Below are 18,799 nucleotides of genomic sequence, written 5' to 3'. Positions count from 1 at the left end.
AAAAACAGTGAAAAACCCATGCATCATTATCTTGTTTTATGTAATGAAACAGGCTCAATAGGTACAAGCCTCTGTCCCTTGGTAAACTAGTCTGGTTCCCAGACCAAAAGATTCTGACTATTTTTTTTCTGACAAATTTTAGGTCAGGCAACTGCCCCAACTAAAAATTTAATAAAGCATGATGCCCCTTTCTCAAAGCTCGGTTTTGTTTTAGCTTCGGCTTTATAATTAAAAGCTTTTAGTGTTCCTAACTTCCGATCAAATAAAAAAATATATACATGTATATTAACATGTTTCAATCATAGTTCATATATCATATACAGTTTTTGTAAGAACACATTGACTAATATTGAGCTGGAATCTTCAAAGTCGGACCAAAATAACAGGCGGAGCCGAAATGGAGACGACGCCGAGTTTTGGAATAAGTTGAATAAAACCTATTTTATCCCCGGAAATACCCGGGCACTGTCCGCGTTTGTCGACGAAATTCACTCCGTAAACTTCGGACATTTTTGGAAACGGGAGGCATTCAGGCTAAATTTGCGTTGAACCTGGATTGTTTTGTTCTTCTGGCGAAATCACAATGTCAAGATGGAATGAGCTACGTCCTTTTATCCCATCTCTTTCAGGTACATTCAGGTACTGTTTTGTTTGCCTACAACTCCAATGTGTACTGCGAGTAAACCCACTTTCCATTAATGTGTTGAATACGAACCTAGATGAAAATAATCCTATTGATCGTAATACTGTTACCGTGTGGTTGTCAAGCAACGTATTGTTTGCCAGAGACGATTGCACGTGCACTTGAGATCATTTATCATGCAAATTTTCTTGACATGTTCTTAGTGAGGGGATACAATGACTGTTGCAGTAATAAAATATATTGATGCTACTGAATATTTGAAGATATAGTGACAAGTATTTGTTTTACCTAAAAATCATGTCATTTTTAGTGTCATTTATCTTTTCCCCATTTTTTTCTTCACACAACGGATCTACGATATCAAATAAGCTCTTAATAAGGCAACATTCACTATGGTGAACAAAACCAAAATATGGCCCAATGTATCGATATTATATTAAATATGTAAAGAGGCAAATTGATATGCTGGCAGGTGTCCCAAATGACCAACATAGGACTCCGTAGAGCATGCTGAAAATAACACATTTTAATCTACATTTGTGGAAATATTTTTTTTTTGTGGTCAGTGATTAATGGTTCTGCTATGAGACCTGTTGTGATTCCGAGGGATCGGAGTATAGTCACTTCCTGTTCAACAGGTTGCCTTCCCACAGCCACCCACCCCACCCCAACCCCACCCCACCCTATCCACACCCACTCGACCCCAACCAATTTCCTCCGACCTCATCCCACCACATCCCATCCCACCCCCCCCAACACCACCCACCCAAAAGAAGAGCTGCAAATTCTCTGCAAATTGAGCCAACTTCTATGAGAGATACCGACTTTTCCCGTTATTAAACTACCCACAATATCAACACAGAATGCTTTCAAGCAATTAAACCTCTGGCAATTAACACAAATCCTCCTTTCGTTTCAGTGGGTTCCCTGTCGTATCAGAGTGGTACTGTATTATGTAACCGTGGATCGAGTATTGTAGAACACCTGATTATGATAAAGAGATAGAACATCATAAATCAGTTTGCATTTTATTGAATTACCTAACCGCTTAAACACAGAAACAGAAATTGAAACTTTTGCCATGCTTATATTTTTATATTTGCATATATTATAATGCTTGATCAGTTTCGGGTTTTATTGAAAAACAATCATTGGCTACAATACACTTAATCAACACAGTGTACATAATCTTGGCACAGTTGACATTATATTTACATAGTGTACACTATCTTTGCTATCTATAACACGAATGACGCTTATCATTTTCCTGACATGTCATCATTTTCTAACATGTATTTTGTGTCTCACGTTTGTGATAAAGTGCACCTGCTCGTTTTGAACACAAATTAAAGGGTGATAATATCCAATGATATCCCAGTTTTGTCGAAAGCAGTTTTAGTTTTAGCAAAAGATCACCATTTTAAACATCATTTTGGAGTTTGGAGTCAGTGAATCAGCTATTCTTAGCCATAGTAGCACAAGTAGGTTACAGTTTTACTTCAAAATACTCGGGGGGGGGGGGGGGTGGCGTCCCCAATCGATCGACGCCCATGGTTGATCGAGCAGCGCTTCAGAACGACACAGTTACGAAACACGTTAATTTCATACGTAGGGCATAATACAAGTCATGTATGCCTACATGCTGTACAGCGTCAGCGTCAGTGAGAGAGACCCTAACATATTTTATTAGACACCTTCTCTGTTTTCTCTGCGTGTGGGATGAGGAAGACGAACAATAGAAAACCTAGATTTACACCATAAAACAAACGTGTGTGGGCGTCTGGGTGTTTTATGGCACAGTGAACAAAGAGATTTCTCCACATGGATACAATTCCAGTACGGTATTTTCGTAGGCCCCGAATTTTTTGTAGGCCCCGATTTTCTTCGCAGGCCCTAGGCACAGTGCTTCGTGTTCCTGTTGGGTAATCCGGGCCTGGACACTGGAAAAGTATTTTAGACCAGCCAGCCGGTTTTAACCCCAAAAGGGCCGGGTTATTTTAACCATCTCTCAGCCGAGGGGCGGATTCCGCCCCCTTAAAATCTCAACCATCGAGTGACCGATTTTTTAAAACTTGGCACATGGATAGACCAACTTATCATGAACATACCCAAGAAATTTCATGATTATAGGTCAAAAGATTTTGGAATAATGACTAATTGCTTATTCATATGCACGAATAGTTATTCTGCTCTGTGTACACTACGTATGGGGAAATTCGGTTTTCACGGCGCATAGCGCCGGAATTTTTTTAAACGATTTTTATGTTTTTGGTATAAAAAAGATGCGCAAGGCTCGAGGCTAAAAAGTTAGAACAGCTCAGGTTTTTTTTTTCAAGGCTATCGCGAAAAAATTGAGGGGGGGGGGGGCGGCCGCCCCCGGCCCCTTTATGGTTAAAGGGAAGATACAACATTTGCAAACATCAACAAAACGAAATGACCAAATTATGACGAAATACCTACTGGTTTGTTGAAGGGAATGATAGTCTAACGCATCCTGTGAAATCGTGGCTCCTGGTGTGCTAAAATATTCAAGAAAACTTGTATTTTCAAACGCTGGTCGGCCGACCAGCGTTGGAGAAACCTGGCTTTTTCAAACCTGCTTCTAAATGTTCATATTTAGTTATTTCGCATTTTCTTTGCAATTGATTACACACCTGTGAAGGAGTACAAGCCTGCTAGACTGATTCTCTGTCCCAAAGTCTAAAATTGCTTCGTTTCATCTTAAGTGGGGTCAGGGAACCAGACTACAGGAACATGATTGGTTTTCTTGGTTTTTCCAACATCTACAAGCCCAAAACGTGAAACAAGTCTGTTTAACATTTTTTTCTATGACAGACTAATCCTTCAAGTCCCTTTATGTCGGAAAATTGCAGCAAAAGCAAATTTTGTCTATTCCCTTTAAAACCGGCCACCTGACGGGCTCTCAACCAGTTGGAATAGATTAACTGTTTTAAGTATTTATGAATGGAAAAAATAACGTTTTCCACGCTCTGAAAATACGATTTTATCTTGGTTTGCGTATGAGTTATTGTCTGGCTGCAATAAATTTAAAATGTGTAAAGAAAATTCTCGGAAGTAAACACTGGCGGTACTGTTCGATGTAAATAGCTCGTGTTAAAAAAATACCGAAATAACTCGATGACAGCAACTTCAAAATGACCTACTGAAGTCGGATGCTCGTGTACATCGCACCTATTTTTGCCAAACACACGTTCATTTACAAAGAAAGGCTTTTTCTTAAAATTACTGGTCAGACAAGCAAGTGATCAAGGTCCATATGCAGTCACTGACAAAAAAAGTAAAACGTCTAGGTACGTGGAAAAGCCGTGGTCTGATAATATAGGTTTTCCCGGCCAATTTCACCAAGTTTTCATTCAATTTACCGCCTGGATCATTCGATTTAGATTAAAATTGAAAGATCACGAAAATCGGCATTCGACAATCAAAAAGAATCATTCAATTTCACTATCCAAGCACTCTATTGCCTTTTATCTTCACTCGTCTCTATCAGAGATGCATTCATACTAAAAGTATCGCGTTGTTCATTCAATTTCGTCTTAAGGAGTAAGGGTTGATTGGGCATTGTGGTTGATTGTGTTCATTAATGGGCAAACATATTTCGAATTTTGTCAAACATCCTTTTAGACTTCATGCGTGTCCGTATTCCTTAGCGTAAATCATATTTGATGTCCGTAGATGTCTTCTACGTCTTCAATATGTCTTCAATCTTCAATCTTTGTCTTCAATCCGTAGATGCCTTTTTTCTTAATTAAAGGGTATGTGCAATGTATTGTTCTCAGGTATTCTTTTTGTGCAACTCTTATGTAAAAAAAAAACTACACATTTGACAACATTTTTGGTCAATCTTATTGCAAAAGTGCACTTCTTTAAACATTTAGAAGTGTCCATGCTTTTTCGGACTACCTATGAGCGCGCTGTCACTGTGATGTCATTTCAGGAAGACACTGTTCAGTTGAGGGATTTTTCTTTCACATATTCATCCAAAACTTGCTAATTGAAAACATTTGTGTGAAAGGGTTGCCCACTGGCTTACTGCCATGTACTGACACAACAAAGAATCACCAAATAAAAGAAATTTCGTGACAGCAAAATATCCAAAATTCTAGCAATGTTTGGTGCTGATATAGCCATGTAACCTTACTCATGCCCGGAATGCCATCACAGGTTTTCTAATCATGCATTAGCATAAAAACGGAGAGGGCAAAAAAAACAGCCTTCAAAATGAAAAATAAAACTTGTGATTCAGGTTAAATGTTACACAAAGATGTATTTTCAAGGTTTGCGTTGAAAACTTACTTTTGCATGGGCCCTTTGAATACGGTAAGTGTTCGGTCAGACATACGCAAGAAAACATTTAAGAAATAACCATTGCCAAACATACGTGTCCCGATGTCTTGCACGTCAAAAAATCGTCAACGTAAAGATACCCCTTGATCAAACGTTTAAACAAGCAGACAAGATCAACAGTGAAAAATAAATTATCTCAGTCACTTTCAATTAATTATTTCGTTACATCTTGTTTCCCTCATATGTTATTTTGTAACATTGCAAAACTCGCGCAAAATGGAATGGCTGATAATGAAACTGATAAGAAAAATTCGGAAATTCGCCGGAAAAACCTATATTACTGATGAAATATTAATCACGAGAGGGCGCAATTATATTACACTGTGATGTGGATTGCGGTCAGTCGATTGATTGAGAAAACTATAAAGATGCAAGTCCCTTGCATCATCAATGTTGCTGATTTTAATATTTATAATGAAACATATTTTTCAGGCTCATAACTGGTCAGGATTAGTTTCAAATAGAAGTCGTCAACAATAAGAATCAAGTCGTAGTTTCTAATGGAGTTCGCTTGCACCTGAAAAAAGGGCCGGTCTTCCATAAATCAAGTGTGCGAAGGAAAAGCAAAGCAGTGTAAGTCACTTCCGTGAGAAACGTAGTCTGTAAAATATCCCCTTGCAAGTAGGTTGGGAGGTTAATTAATTATGCAAATCAAGACTGCGTCTTGACCTCTTACCATTCAGCGGGCGCCTTCTTATCGGGTCTCCTGTAACCCGTTGTTGTATTACAAAAACATGGCAGCCAAGTATTGACCAATCACCAGCTTACTCCTCATTTCTGATCGAAATGACGTCACAATTTCTAAACGGTCGACTCCGATTGATTTGCGCGCGGTATCCCATAAAATTTGCATCGCTCACATTCTCGGACAATGGTTTCGGAGAGGGCTCCGTTGGACAACGGATGATACTCAGACTATGATAAAACGCACGTATTTTATACACGCCTAGTCTTTCGCCAAGACAGTCTGGTTGTATGTTAGTTATACGATTACCTGCCACAAGAGGGCGTAATCACGACGATTCACTGTCTCCCATGCACCGCTACCACAACAACATCTTGGGAATCTTGTATGTAGCGGTTATGTCACGCGCGTGCGACTATTTTGCCGAATTTGTGCAACGCACATTCCACACCTTACCTTATTAGCTCCGTAGCAAACACGATGCTGCCAGACCTTTATGGAACATAATGACAGCTCTTGAGTCGTATGTAGTACACGTGCGACCGAAAATGGACCGTACCTGCCGCGCCTGCAGAAGTAGCGCAGTGCTTACTAATTTCCCTTGTTTTTCAGGGAGAGATTTTAGAAGACGCCCTACGTTGTTGTGATAGTAATTCGTGGTATTGCGTTTCGGCGGGTGCTCGACCATCGAGTATGCAGCAACAACCTCTTGATCCTAGACTAGAATATACCGTGCGCGCGTGTCCCTTGCACACGTACGCGGAACAAGTGTTGACCGGGGCTCATAAGTTCAACCATGGTTTTCAACCCAATCATTTCAATTACAGCTAAAACAAATACAAGCCGTCACCAGAGCACTTGGTATGGCTTGCGTCGAAGCAGGTGCATAGTACTGTAGGGTCTACGTGCCCACGACTGCCAATAGGCAATTTGTTCGATTGGAAAGATTCTGCCCTTAACGCAATCTGAGGTTAAACATTCAAAGCTTACCCACAACACACCAGGTGGGTATATGAGTCTACAAGCACCGCAGGGAACAAGGTGCCAAAGTTAGGATTTTAATTCGCCTCTGTGAATTTACGCCAGGCATTTTGCGCTAATGATTCAATTGTCGTGAGAAGGGGGCGGGGGGGGGGGGAGGGGGGGAGGGGGGTCATCGGCAAATCTGAAATGTAGGCAGGTTTTTTTCTTGGGATACTTGGCCCCCGAAAATCAATAGGTGTGTGTGGGTGGGGGTGGGCAGGGGCTCGTACCATACTTTCAATGGGGGCGCTATTCAAATCAGGCGATTATTAACGCCATATCACAGAACAGTATTAAGAGCGGATTGGTACAATGGTCTACTACAATGGTGTAGAACAATGGGCTCTTATAGTATTGGGCACTGTGTGCAAACCCGCTCTCTGTGCGTACCGTACAGAGTTAACGTCCGTGTGAAATTCATTCTTCACTGCCGGAGACAGGCAGTTTGTCACGTACGCCACAGGAGGGTATCCGCTCCGTACCCCCTCACCGGCAAAGGAAGTACAGTTGGGGGTGCGCGGCCACTGCGTGTACATGGATGCATACCTTCAAATAAAATTCCATAGACACTAGTGCTAAATGCCCATACTTCAAAATTCTTTTAAAAATACTCAAAACTCTCACAGGTATTCAAGCTGCACAGAAAAATGATAATCAACATGTCATCTTTCGTTTATAACGATACACATCCTATGTAACTTTAGTTTATTTAAAATTATTTACGTGGATACTTCATTGTCGCGACTTTTTAGCTTTCGAAAAGGCGCTCATTTCTTATTTTCGAAACAATCTTTCGTCATTTCTTCTTCTTCAAATAAACCACATTTTATTTTGCCCGTTTTTTCTTCGACACGGGCTGAAACTGTACAGGTACCCCCATGACAAAATTGTCACATAGACATGTAAATGTGAAACATCTGGTTACACTAGTTCTATTGACACATTTTTTCCCCGTTCAGTGCTTCATGCATAAAAATGGCAGCATACTATTGTTATTCGACACTAGACGAAGCAATGAACAGTCGTTCGAGCTAACATCGGACGTATTTGTGCCACTTCCCATATTGATACAAATTGTATACTCTACACCCGTTATTAAATTTGAATGGATGCGGTTTCAAATAATCTAGAATCGTGTTGGCCCAAAAAAAAAAACGGCTCACGACAATAAGGGATACATATGAATAAGAATTTACATTTAAGATATTTAAGTAGACCTTGAATTTGCACAGCCACGATTTCCACAGCCTGAGGGTTGCAGACCAGTAAATAAACTTCCATAGACCCCAAAAGTAAATGCTTCCACTTCAGAAATTCGAGAAAAATACTCACAACTCTCCAAGATGTTCGAGACACACATCAAATTAAAGCTTAGGCCTATTTCATCATCTTTCATTTTCTTATCAATATTTTGGAGGTCAACTGATGATTTTTAGGAGAACTTTCAATCCGAAGATGATCACCCCTGAAAATAATCATGAAGCCCATCGCCATTTTGAAAAAAGATGCCTATACTCCATTGCAAAATAGAGCGCTTTTAGGGCCCCAATTTCATCCAAATTGAACGGAACTACAAGATCACAGTCCTGTGAGCGGCTTTCCACCCATATTTTTTACAAACCCCCTAGTTCATGGCCCACAGCATGCTCAAATACTGAAGATTCAGTTGAGGGCATGCAAATCGTGATTTGGCCGGCGTAGGCAATTTCGGACCAATTTACTGGTCTGCATCCTGAGGTACCTTGAAGACAAAATTCGTTGGTCATTCGAATTTCATTTCATGTGATTTTGTACTGCTGCAAACCTCTGAATAATGGGGAAACTTTTGAAACATTTGAGGCCGAAATATACGGGCCATTTATTTCTTGGCACACGAGCGGCGCTGTTGATGGGATTTATATAAGCTCGTACAATTTAGTCATGTAGGCTAGGCCTACGGTGTCAGTAATGATGTACCGAAAACTGTTAATTATTGTGCACATTTTCTCGTGAAGTGACAGCTAAGATACACATTATAAATAGAATAACTATTCCTTATCAAAGCACTTTATCACAGCACAGCCTTATCAAAGGCAAATACTTGGGAAAACAACGTTAACATTATGACAATTTCACCTGCCTGAAAATGATAATTTCGCAAGCCTCGAAATGCACATCACTGAAAGGTCACTGTTGATAGATACAATTATTGAACAGCACACGGAGGCGCACCTCGGCTGTTATTTATGGTCAGTGGGCCTAGTCCTTTTTTTCATATCCGTTCTTCCTTTTAACAATAAACTATAAATATTACTACGCATCTAGAAGCCGATGTTAGCCACGGAAATAACCAAGCTGACACTGACGTGTGTCGACAACGCTAGGAAGCTGTTTGTTTTCATAACCACTGATCCAATACATATAACACAAGTGAATAGACCACGGTTAATCAAGTAAAAAGAAATGATGGATTATAGACCTTTTATATGCGTTGAGGCGGAGTTAGAGGGCAGTGGTTTGGTATTGCTGGGATGGGCATGGATAAACCATAGAGCAAGGAACAGGTCTTTGCTTAAACCTTTTTGTGTATGTCTGGTTAGTGCATTAAAATCCCCAAAAAAACAGCCTCTCAGATAAACATTCTTGATGATTATCTGCCATGCCACCCTCAAAATCGATTTTGACTGAGTGGCCCATTCAGCAGTGCTGTAGTACTCGTACTCGGTACTCGTACTTGAGTATTAATCGAGTACTTAAAAGTACTCGTACTCGTACTCGTACTAGAATGTCAAAGTACTCGTACTCGAAATGACGGAACTTGTACTCGGGCAGCAAAGTACTCATACTCGACATGTCGAAATTATACTCTATCTCCAAAGAAATCGTACTCGAATAGCGGTACTCGAAAAAAAAAATGGTGTACTGCTTGAAATGGTTGATTGGCTTGCAGAGAAATCAAGGTTTCCTGATTTTTCTCTGTGCCCGTCCGTACAAACACATTTAACAGCTAGCCATGAGTGGGTCTGTATATATCGGTCTGACTGGTCTGACCGATTACGCATAATAAACCATTTGGGAGACATTTCAATGTCTCCCAAATTCCATATCCCCCATTTTAGAGGCAACATTTTATCGTTGCAAATAGGCTAGATCGATTGCTCGTACGTGGTCGAATAAGTAAACAAATACCGAAATTCGTGGGAGTAGGATAAGGTGAAATTGGGGTTAGGGGTCATTAAAGTTGGAAACAAATGTGTGCACAAGTCTAGGAGAATGTCTCCCTCGTACCCATATTATCGGTATTTATAATTATTATTTTATTATTATTATTTTTTTATGTTATAAAATATATAAATATAGTTCTATGGTGTCACGAATGGCCGGAGATACGGCTTGAATCAAGTTTACACGGTATAGCTGCCTTCTCGTGAATTCAAAGTGTAATGTTAAAAGCCCGTGAAAGTAAACATCATCATGTCCATGTGTATGCGGACTCGATTCGACCTCATTCCACGAATCCATTTTCCCCACGAATTCTCTGGTCGAGGGCCGGGCCTTTTTATTTGCCTAGGACGTGGGTTTAACCTACTAAATTCATAACACAGTGAATGTGTTACATTGTTCGAGTTTTTTAACCGTCCCTCGGAATCAAATTAATTTATCGGCAGTTGCCCAATAATGGGAAAGCCGTTCGTAGTAATTGAATGAGGTTCGAGAGGAAAACGAATTGAGATTTGTGCGCAGCAATTTGTTGGTTAATATTCAACTAGAATTGGGGAAAATGCTTTCGAAGTTAAATTCAGTAATGAATAGAGAGGGGAAATAATTGCAGGTCGAGGGTGGGAAGAAAAATGAGTTGTCGAAGCAATCGAGCCCGTTGTGCCCTTCCCGTTTGCCGGGAATTGATTCAATAGATATTTAATTAATTTCAACTCTGGAAATCGTGTGGGTCCGGACAGGCCAAAAAATGAACGCAGAATTATTTGCATGTAATCATTCATGGAACAATACGGGAATCCGTAAGACGTCGAGACTTCCATAACGGTTTAAAGGGCCGATGCAATGTATTTTTTTCAAAGCCATCCTTTAAAATACACCTTTGTGTCCCATAAAATGTTAACCTTATTTTCAATTCTCGTTTTGCCTCTTTCAAGGGTAGTTTGGTGCCATTTTGGTTTTTAAGCCAATGCGAATTTCAAACATTTATGAGCAAAAGTGTGATGTCATTTCAGGCAGAAACCTCAATGTTACAGCTGTTTCAGTACCAGAAGTTGCCAGAATGTTGGACATTTTGCTGTTTCAAATTTTCTTTTCTTTGATGATTTGTTGTTGTGTCAGTACATGTCCGTATAAAGCCATTGAGCAAACTTTTCTCACAAATGTTTTCAATGAACACATTTTTGGTTTCACAATTTGAACAGAAAACCAATAAAATGAACAGTGTCTTTATCAAATGACATCACAGCAATAGCGCTCTCAGTTGTCCGGAAAAGCATGGACAATGTTTGAATGTTTAAAGAAGTGCACTTTTTCACTGAAATTAACAAAAAAGGGAATGCCAAACAGTTTTCATACATTTAAGAGTAAAAAGTTGCACAAATTGGGTTTCTAAGAATATTACATCTCATGGACCCCTCAACAACAAAAAATAACAAAATCTCAGAATACGGATTTGAAAAGCGCCTAAAATGAGAACTGATTGCATCCTTGGCAATTTAAAAAGCAAAAAGCGGTAAGAAAAGGGTTTAAATAAAATAAAGTTTCGTGTTAACTGTCAAATTTAAAAGGAGGGAAACTAAGGACCCGGCGGTTTAGAGAGAAAATCACTCTAATCAATCAGATTGAAGTACTTTAGAAAAACAATATCACGAGCCCTATGCTTTTCCACTGCGCCATTGGATGTTGATTGGTGAATTTGTGTACTATAGAGAGTATACGTATACAGAGGGTATATATAGTACATGTACGTGAGTAAAAGGATCGAAATTGAACTTGAAGTCGCCTAAACATTGATTACCCAGACTGTTGTGTATGAAAATAAACATAAGCTGTGGCCGTCTCGCTGGCATGAAAGTCTTGCGTGAAATGATTGCGTACGTACAAGCCCGGGCCATGGCCGTCCCACGCGAAAATCACGCTCCGAAAATTGACCAAAAGAAGCCCCCTAAGTTTATATCGCGCTATATACCACGTGACTATAACATTACTGCATACCACGTGACTATAATATCACTGCATACCTCGTGACTATAACATTACTGCACATATCCTGCCTCCATTACAAAATTTTCATAAACCACTTGTCGAATTGTTACACACAAATTTTGTTAAGGATGTAATTTATTTCGTTCTTTTTTTTTTGAAATTTAAAATTTGGTAGTTATATTTTATGGAAAACTTAGAGGGCTCGTTTTTGGTAATTTTTTTGGGAACAGACAGACAGACAGACAGCCCGACAGACAGACAGACATCATGACAGACAGACAGACCACCAAGTGACATGTAGAAGCTCCTGCCAGAGCTTAAAAATATGCAGTGATTATGTCGAGACCAATGTTCCTAATGAGAAAACCCAATCCGTAAATTATTTTGGTGATTAAGAAGATATTTAGTTGAGACCATTGAGATTTGTATAAGTAGCTGGCCTACGTGTTATATAATTATGTTGGTGTACAAAAAACACGTGAACAACGGTGATTTCGGTGACTTGTATTCAAATTAGCATAATAACACTATTCTTGCGATTTTTTCGAAGATTGTTTCACCATGTATGTTTGAAGAGCTATACTTCACTACATTATTCAAAGTAGTTCAAATTAGTTAAGTAAGTAGGTTAAACTTCCTGTCAAAAGTGGGTTTCCTTCTTTTTGCATCACCTGCTGGATTTTCAATGTCTATACGGTATGGTTGTTGGCAATACTGACATTAAGGTTATTTCCTTTTCCTGGAATCTCCCGAATTATGCTGTAAATTCAGTATAAACATTTAATTTATGTTCGAATGACACTTATACATACTTGTCGATTAAAATGAAGGGCAATTATAATAACTTTATACCAAAACATTCATTGTGAGAAACCTTAAGGCTTTGGACTATATGAAAATAATGAGACACTTGTTTTTTTCTTTTCAAAACAGCATTTTATCACTATTATAACGATGTACATGTTACTTTCTGATACCCGAAGGGAACCCTTCAGTGCACCGTTGCATTCATCACTCGCTCCCTATATTAACAGTTCATTGATTTCTATTATGTATCTAATTTTGGTTATTGAAAACGTTGTGCATATATACAGTATGATGTCTTTACTGACCGACTGTCATGTAGTGAATCAACAACGAGACACACAAGAACACTGACTCGGACTTTTAGAATTTACAACACTGTAGCATTGAACCTTAATAGTGTGTTATCCCCCACCCTAGTCATTCTAGGGTCTCCATTCTTCCATAACCCATGGCAACCTCCTCCTTCGCTTCCTTCCTACATACTGGCACGCCTCGTTAATTATCAAGCATCCCTGCCCCTGCTGTTGCATCATTCAGGCGCTCCACTGCTTCCAGTCAGTCTTCATCACAACCCTCCAGCGTTGCCCCTCAGTCTCCTGATGACGGGCAGAGCATACTGTCCGAAACGTTGAGTTTCCTCGGTTCTTTTCAGATCCTCAACAAGTCACAAGAGAGATTTGTCACATGGTGCTACCGTTAAGACGACATTCAGTGTTTTGCTGATGAATGAAGAAATTCGCATCGGTTTAGCCTAAATATGAACAAAAGGCCATGCAACATCCGTAGAAATGAGAAGGAAATAAATCAAAGTAGACACACAAGTTTATTTGACGAATCCTATTGAAATGATATGTCTACTGCACCCGGACCAATATGCAGTCATAATACACAGTCTTATATCAGGAATCAGGTTTGAAAATTACTCAAGCAAAATGTGACTTCAAAACAATCAAACGTGTAGCCAGCTGACTAAAGCAGTAATAACCTGGGTGAAAGCTTTTTCTTTAAATACCAGTTTGTAATTGTATCGATTCATTTAGGGACCACATTCGATTTAAGATTGAAGTTCATTTCCAAGTTGGTTCATTACTTGTTGGCCTGACACGGTAACAGAGTATTATAGGTTTCACACCCAAACTCGCAAATTTCCGGCATTCGAAGTCGATTTTGTGTGTTCGTATTCAAGAGATTTACCCAGTCCAGTTGCTCCAGAGGTTTGTATTCAGATTTAGGCACTTAGGTCTCTTTGTTTTGTTTTCTCCAGGAACACAAATGTTGGTAGCAACAAATTCAATTTGTCTCATTTATTTCAGAAACACATTTAGATCCGCCACCCAATTTATCCGGATACGCCAGAGTGCCTGGAATGGCGATTCACGCTCGAGATTTACTGATTCTGTTTACGGGGCGATGAATTTCGTACGATGGGAATTCAAAACGTTAAGCAGAGATGCATAAAAAGCATACATTAAAACATGGGCGTCAATCGGTGGGGGGGGGGGGGACAAGTCCCCCTACACACTTTTCAAAGTGGTGGGGGGGGGGAGATATTATATCGTTTGTCCCCCCCCCCCACTTTTTTCGTCTCTGAATAAAAAATGTAGCCTACTATAATGACTCTATAGCTCAGAATAGCTGATTCAATGACTCCGAACTCGAAAATGATGTTTAAAAGATGATCTTTTGCTCAAAAAATTGGTTTTAGTGGTCAGAAATTGCCTCAGATCGCAGCACAGAGCGTCTATCCAAAAATTGTCGGGGCCCTTAAGCGAACCCCGAACCCCACGCCGTTAGGGCTTCGCGCTCGCATTAGTGCTCATCAAGGTATGTCCCACCCCCACCCCCACTTTTGAGAAGCGATTGACGCCCTCGCATCCAAAGCTTGCATACTGCACACTGATAAGTATTTTACTCCTCAAATATTCTGGTTATTGTTAATCTGATTTCCTTCTACTTCTTCTGCTTCTTTCCCACTGTAAAACATGTTGGGTAAAACATTGTTGGGCAATGTAATTTTACCCAACATTGGTTTACAATTACCTCATTGTGGGTTGATTTGGGCAAAACTTTTGCCCAAGAGTTTAACCTGTGGATATGTTGACCAACACTGGTCTACATATCAACCCGTTTTGCCCAACGTTTTTACAAGACTTGCGATTCCAGTGCCTTTTCACGCCTTTGTATTTGTCGGTTTTCGCCCCCGCTTTTGCCTTATTTCTCATGTGACTGGTAATCATGTTGTCATAATATTTCCTTTTTGTTTGCACCATTTTAATAATTCTGGCTTCGTTTGAGCTACTTTCTAGATTTCCCGGTTACTTTAACACTTATATCATTCAAATTCCACGGAGAGATACCGTACGGTAATGAATAAAAGAAAAACGAGGGTACTTTTTCAGTTCCACGGCAATTCCACATGAGACGAATTTCCCTAAACTTGGACGAATCAGAATGCTATACATTCGCCGCGACTTACATTGGATCTACCAAATGGGTCTACATTCGAAATCGGAACGATGGAGCCCAACGGCGTTCTAGAACGAAATTACAGTATCTTTCCATGGAACTTGAATGATACAAGTGTTAAAGTAACCGAGTAAACTTATATTTCAATATGCTGTATGGTACCAAAATGGGTACTTTTCTCCTTTAAAACTCACATATGGAACGGGAATTTAAAACAAATGTTAAGTGCATGGACAAAGCTTGCTCTTATTCTTAAACGACTGCACAGAGACAACAGTGACTGCACAGAGACAACCATTCCCAAAGGCCTGAAGATGACCCGTGAAATGTACCTAATTTTACACTTAATCTGTCTGTAGCCGCATAAGAAGTTATCAATAACAAAGTGGTAAGCTGTACACCGTGAGCACTTTCGAGCTTTCAAGTCATCAGTTCTTGGTCATTCCAGGAATGAACTCGGAAACAGCAGCCTAATAGTCTATTGGCCGTTTTCCGGAAAGCGTCATTTCGTGTATAGTAGATGATGACATTCCAGATACTGTTCAAGAGGAGGAGGAGCTGTGACGTGAAGGCCAGGGCCTCGGGTACCGGGTCCGAGCGAAGGTTCTCCCAGGTGATGGTGGCGTAGTACGGCGTCCAGGAGATGGTGAGCACCACGGCCATGATGAAGAATGTCCGAGCTGCTTTGGCTTCGGGGCTCCGGCGGGTGCGTGGACGCGCAGCCGCCGGTTGAGCGTTTTGGTCCGGATGAGGTTGATCGGACTGCCCCGCTGAGGACTCAGAGTCCCGCAACTTGAAACTTCCCAAGGTTATGTTGCCGACTTTGGAGGCGTGGTGAGTAGCCAGTACGAATAACCTGACGTGCAGGACGATCGTAATCAAAAGAGGTAGCGCGATGAAGAGAGTCATCGCAATGTGACCCAGGTAATCGGTTCCATTCAGGGAGTCGATGAAACACTGGCTGAAATTGTTGTAGTAGAATGACATGCGGTCGGGCATAAGTACGTAGAGAAGTAACCACAAGAGCAAGATGAAGATGATGAAGACCTCCACAATGGCTGCCCTTGCCATGGTAACAATCAATGGGTATTTCAAAGGCCAAATCACCGCGATGTATCGCTCGATGTTGATGGCCAACACGGACATGCCAGCGTTGAAGTACAAGACGTGGCACATGGCCATAACGGTACAGTAGGCGTCCCCGTACGGCCAACTCTGCAGGGCCGTGGAACCCACCACAGGCACACCGACGAGCACACCAACCAACAGATCACTGATGGTCAGCGAGATCAGAAACAGTTTGGTGACGGGGCTGACTCCGTCGCGTGTGTAGCGTAGAACGATCAAGCACAGAGAGTTGCCGAGGAGAATAAGGGTGGTCGTCACGGCTAAGAGGCAGGCCTTGACGACCGAGACTACGGTGACATTGTGTGGACTCATGGTGGTCATTCCACCGTCTGTAGTTGTCTGGAAAGCCATCCCTTTATCTTTAGTCTGCAGACCCGACGAAAAAAAAACGATTACCAATGGCGTTTAAATTCTTGAAAGAATAACATTAGTGTCTCCCTTTCCTTCTATTGAGAGAGGGGGAAAAGGGTCTTGAACAGCAGCACTCCCTGAATTTCCGCCATACCGGCAATGTACTTCAGGCAGTCGACTCGCGGTTGAAACAATCATCGCGTCAAAATCGATGCCAGAACAGATGTCACCCACTGTCTTCGACAAATGAAAATGCATTCTATCTATCGAGCAGTTGTTTGTCTCCCGCTCAAGACCTGCCACTCCGGTGTTCCATGTACGCAATCTCGAATGCATGTAATTTCAAATTCACCTGTTCCCATGGCACTGCTGTAATGAAATGGAACGTTTCGCTCTTTTGGACTAGAAAACTTCAATATATTGAACCTCGGGCCGCGGGAAGACAGGAATGCAGTATGTATGACGACACGCTCTGTTCAGTTCAGTTGCTCCATCCATCCATGTGAGAAATGTTCCTGGCTCTCGATCCATAGACCCGCACTTAGGGTTTTTTCCCCGCAAAGTGACGCATGGCACAGTCATTGACAGTCGCCCGACACGCTTACACACTGAGCCTCGGCAACTAATGAACAAAAACATCGCTCAGGAAACACGTTTTACACTACACACGAACTAGCCAATAAGTCAAGGCAAATATTTAAACGAGAGTTCCTTCCACAATCTCAATACGAGAAAACGCGTCCTTGGTTACAAATCAGTGTGTTTTGATTCGTATCACGCAGCTCACACTATTCTTGTTGTCATCAAGGATGTTGGTTTTGACGAAATGAATGTCCTGGAGGAAATGAAGCAATCGAATTAAAGGGCTAATAAAGTCAGCGAGTGACTTTCGGCACGCATTGCCATGTTGTCATGTCGGAGTGCTTAAATCATAACAACGTTGAGAGATTTAAACCCCATGAGGGCGGTCTAACCGCGGCCTAAAGGGTGCAGGCAGTAATAGGCCCGAAATCGCCTACGCCGGCCAAACCACTATTTGCATGGCCGCGATTTGTTTTCAATTAGAGCATTTTGTGGGCCATGAACTTGAGGGTTTGTAATAAACAAAATTAGGTCTATAGCAGTTTAGTTGGTTTGCAATCTATAATTACAAAACAGTAGTGGACATACTTCATGTTGTGACAGTGGGGGCGCTCTTTTTCATAATTACATGCTCTTCTCTGGCGAGGGGCATTTTTTTCGGGGGGAGGGGCATCTGGGAGCGCTGGGATTTTTTTTTTTGGGGGGGGGGGGAATAGCCCCCACGCAACTGCCAAGAAACGTGCTTCATAATAATTGTGAATTTTTGACGGCAATTTCACTGCGGGAAAGCGCGTTATTTATGCACTGTCTGACAATGTATGCATGCTGCTGAAAATGTTCAGCCCTGTTACTGACCTAAGATTGTTTTTCTCAATATTTAGACGTAACATGATTAATGGAACCTCTCTCTTGCCTGAAAAGTGGTCTTAGTGAAATAGCAAAATTTCGGGTATAATAAAGGGTGCAGGACAGTAAATAGGCCTGAAATTGCATAAGCTGGCCAAATCACGATTTGCATGTCCTGAATGTTTTGTTATTAGAGCATTTTGTGGGCCATGAACTTGAGGGTTTGAAAAAAAGGAAGGGTGCAAGTCGTGAACATGACCGCGAACTCGTATTTCTGTGAAATTCAAATGAAATTGGGCCCTAAAATTTTGCAATGGAGCGCAGGCATCATTTTTATAAATGGCGATGGGCTTCAGGACTACTTTGAGGGGTGAACGTCTTCAGATGACATTTTCTCCTAAAAGTCGTCGGTTGAACCCCCCCCCCCAAAAAAAATGAACAGAAAATTAAAGATGACGAAATAAGCTTGAATGAAAGGGTCCGGGCGAAAAGTAGCACATTTTGTGCAACTTTCTACTCCTCTTAAATTCCCCATGCTTTTCCGAACAACTGAGGGCGCTGCTGCTGTGTTGTCATTTCAGGAACACTGAGTTTAGGGGTTTTCTGTTCAAACTGTGAACTCAAAATTGCTCATTAGAAAAGATTTGTGAGAAAGGGTTGCTCATTGGCTTATGACATGTACTTTCAAAACAACGAATCATCAAAGAATACAAAAT

The 18,799-nt window shown here is 40.9% G+C and overlaps 1 protein-coding gene across 1 annotated transcript; it reads right to left on the bottom strand.

Moving 5' to 3' along the window:
* Positions 1 to 15,596: 15,596 nt before the first annotated feature.
* LOC119743877 (beta-3 adrenergic receptor-like) lies at positions 15,597 to 16,655 on the bottom strand. The gene has a single exon (XM_038220063.1). It carries the CDS (start codon positions 16,653 to 16,655, stop codon positions 15,597 to 15,599), a length of 1,059 nt encoding a protein of 352 aa, XP_038075991.1.
* Positions 16,656 to 18,799: the final 2,144 nt, after the last annotated feature.

Source organism: Patiria miniata, unplaced genomic scaffold (assembly GCF_015706575.1).
Source record: "Patiria miniata isolate m_02_andy unplaced genomic scaffold, ASM1570657v1 HiC_scaffold_12, whole genome shotgun sequence".
NCBI classification, from domain to species: Eukaryota; Metazoa; Echinodermata; class Asteroidea; order Valvatida; family Asterinidae; genus Patiria; species Patiria miniata.
The sequence above is the reverse complement of the archived record's forward strand: the minus strand, read 5'-3'. Positions and strand labels throughout refer to the sequence as shown.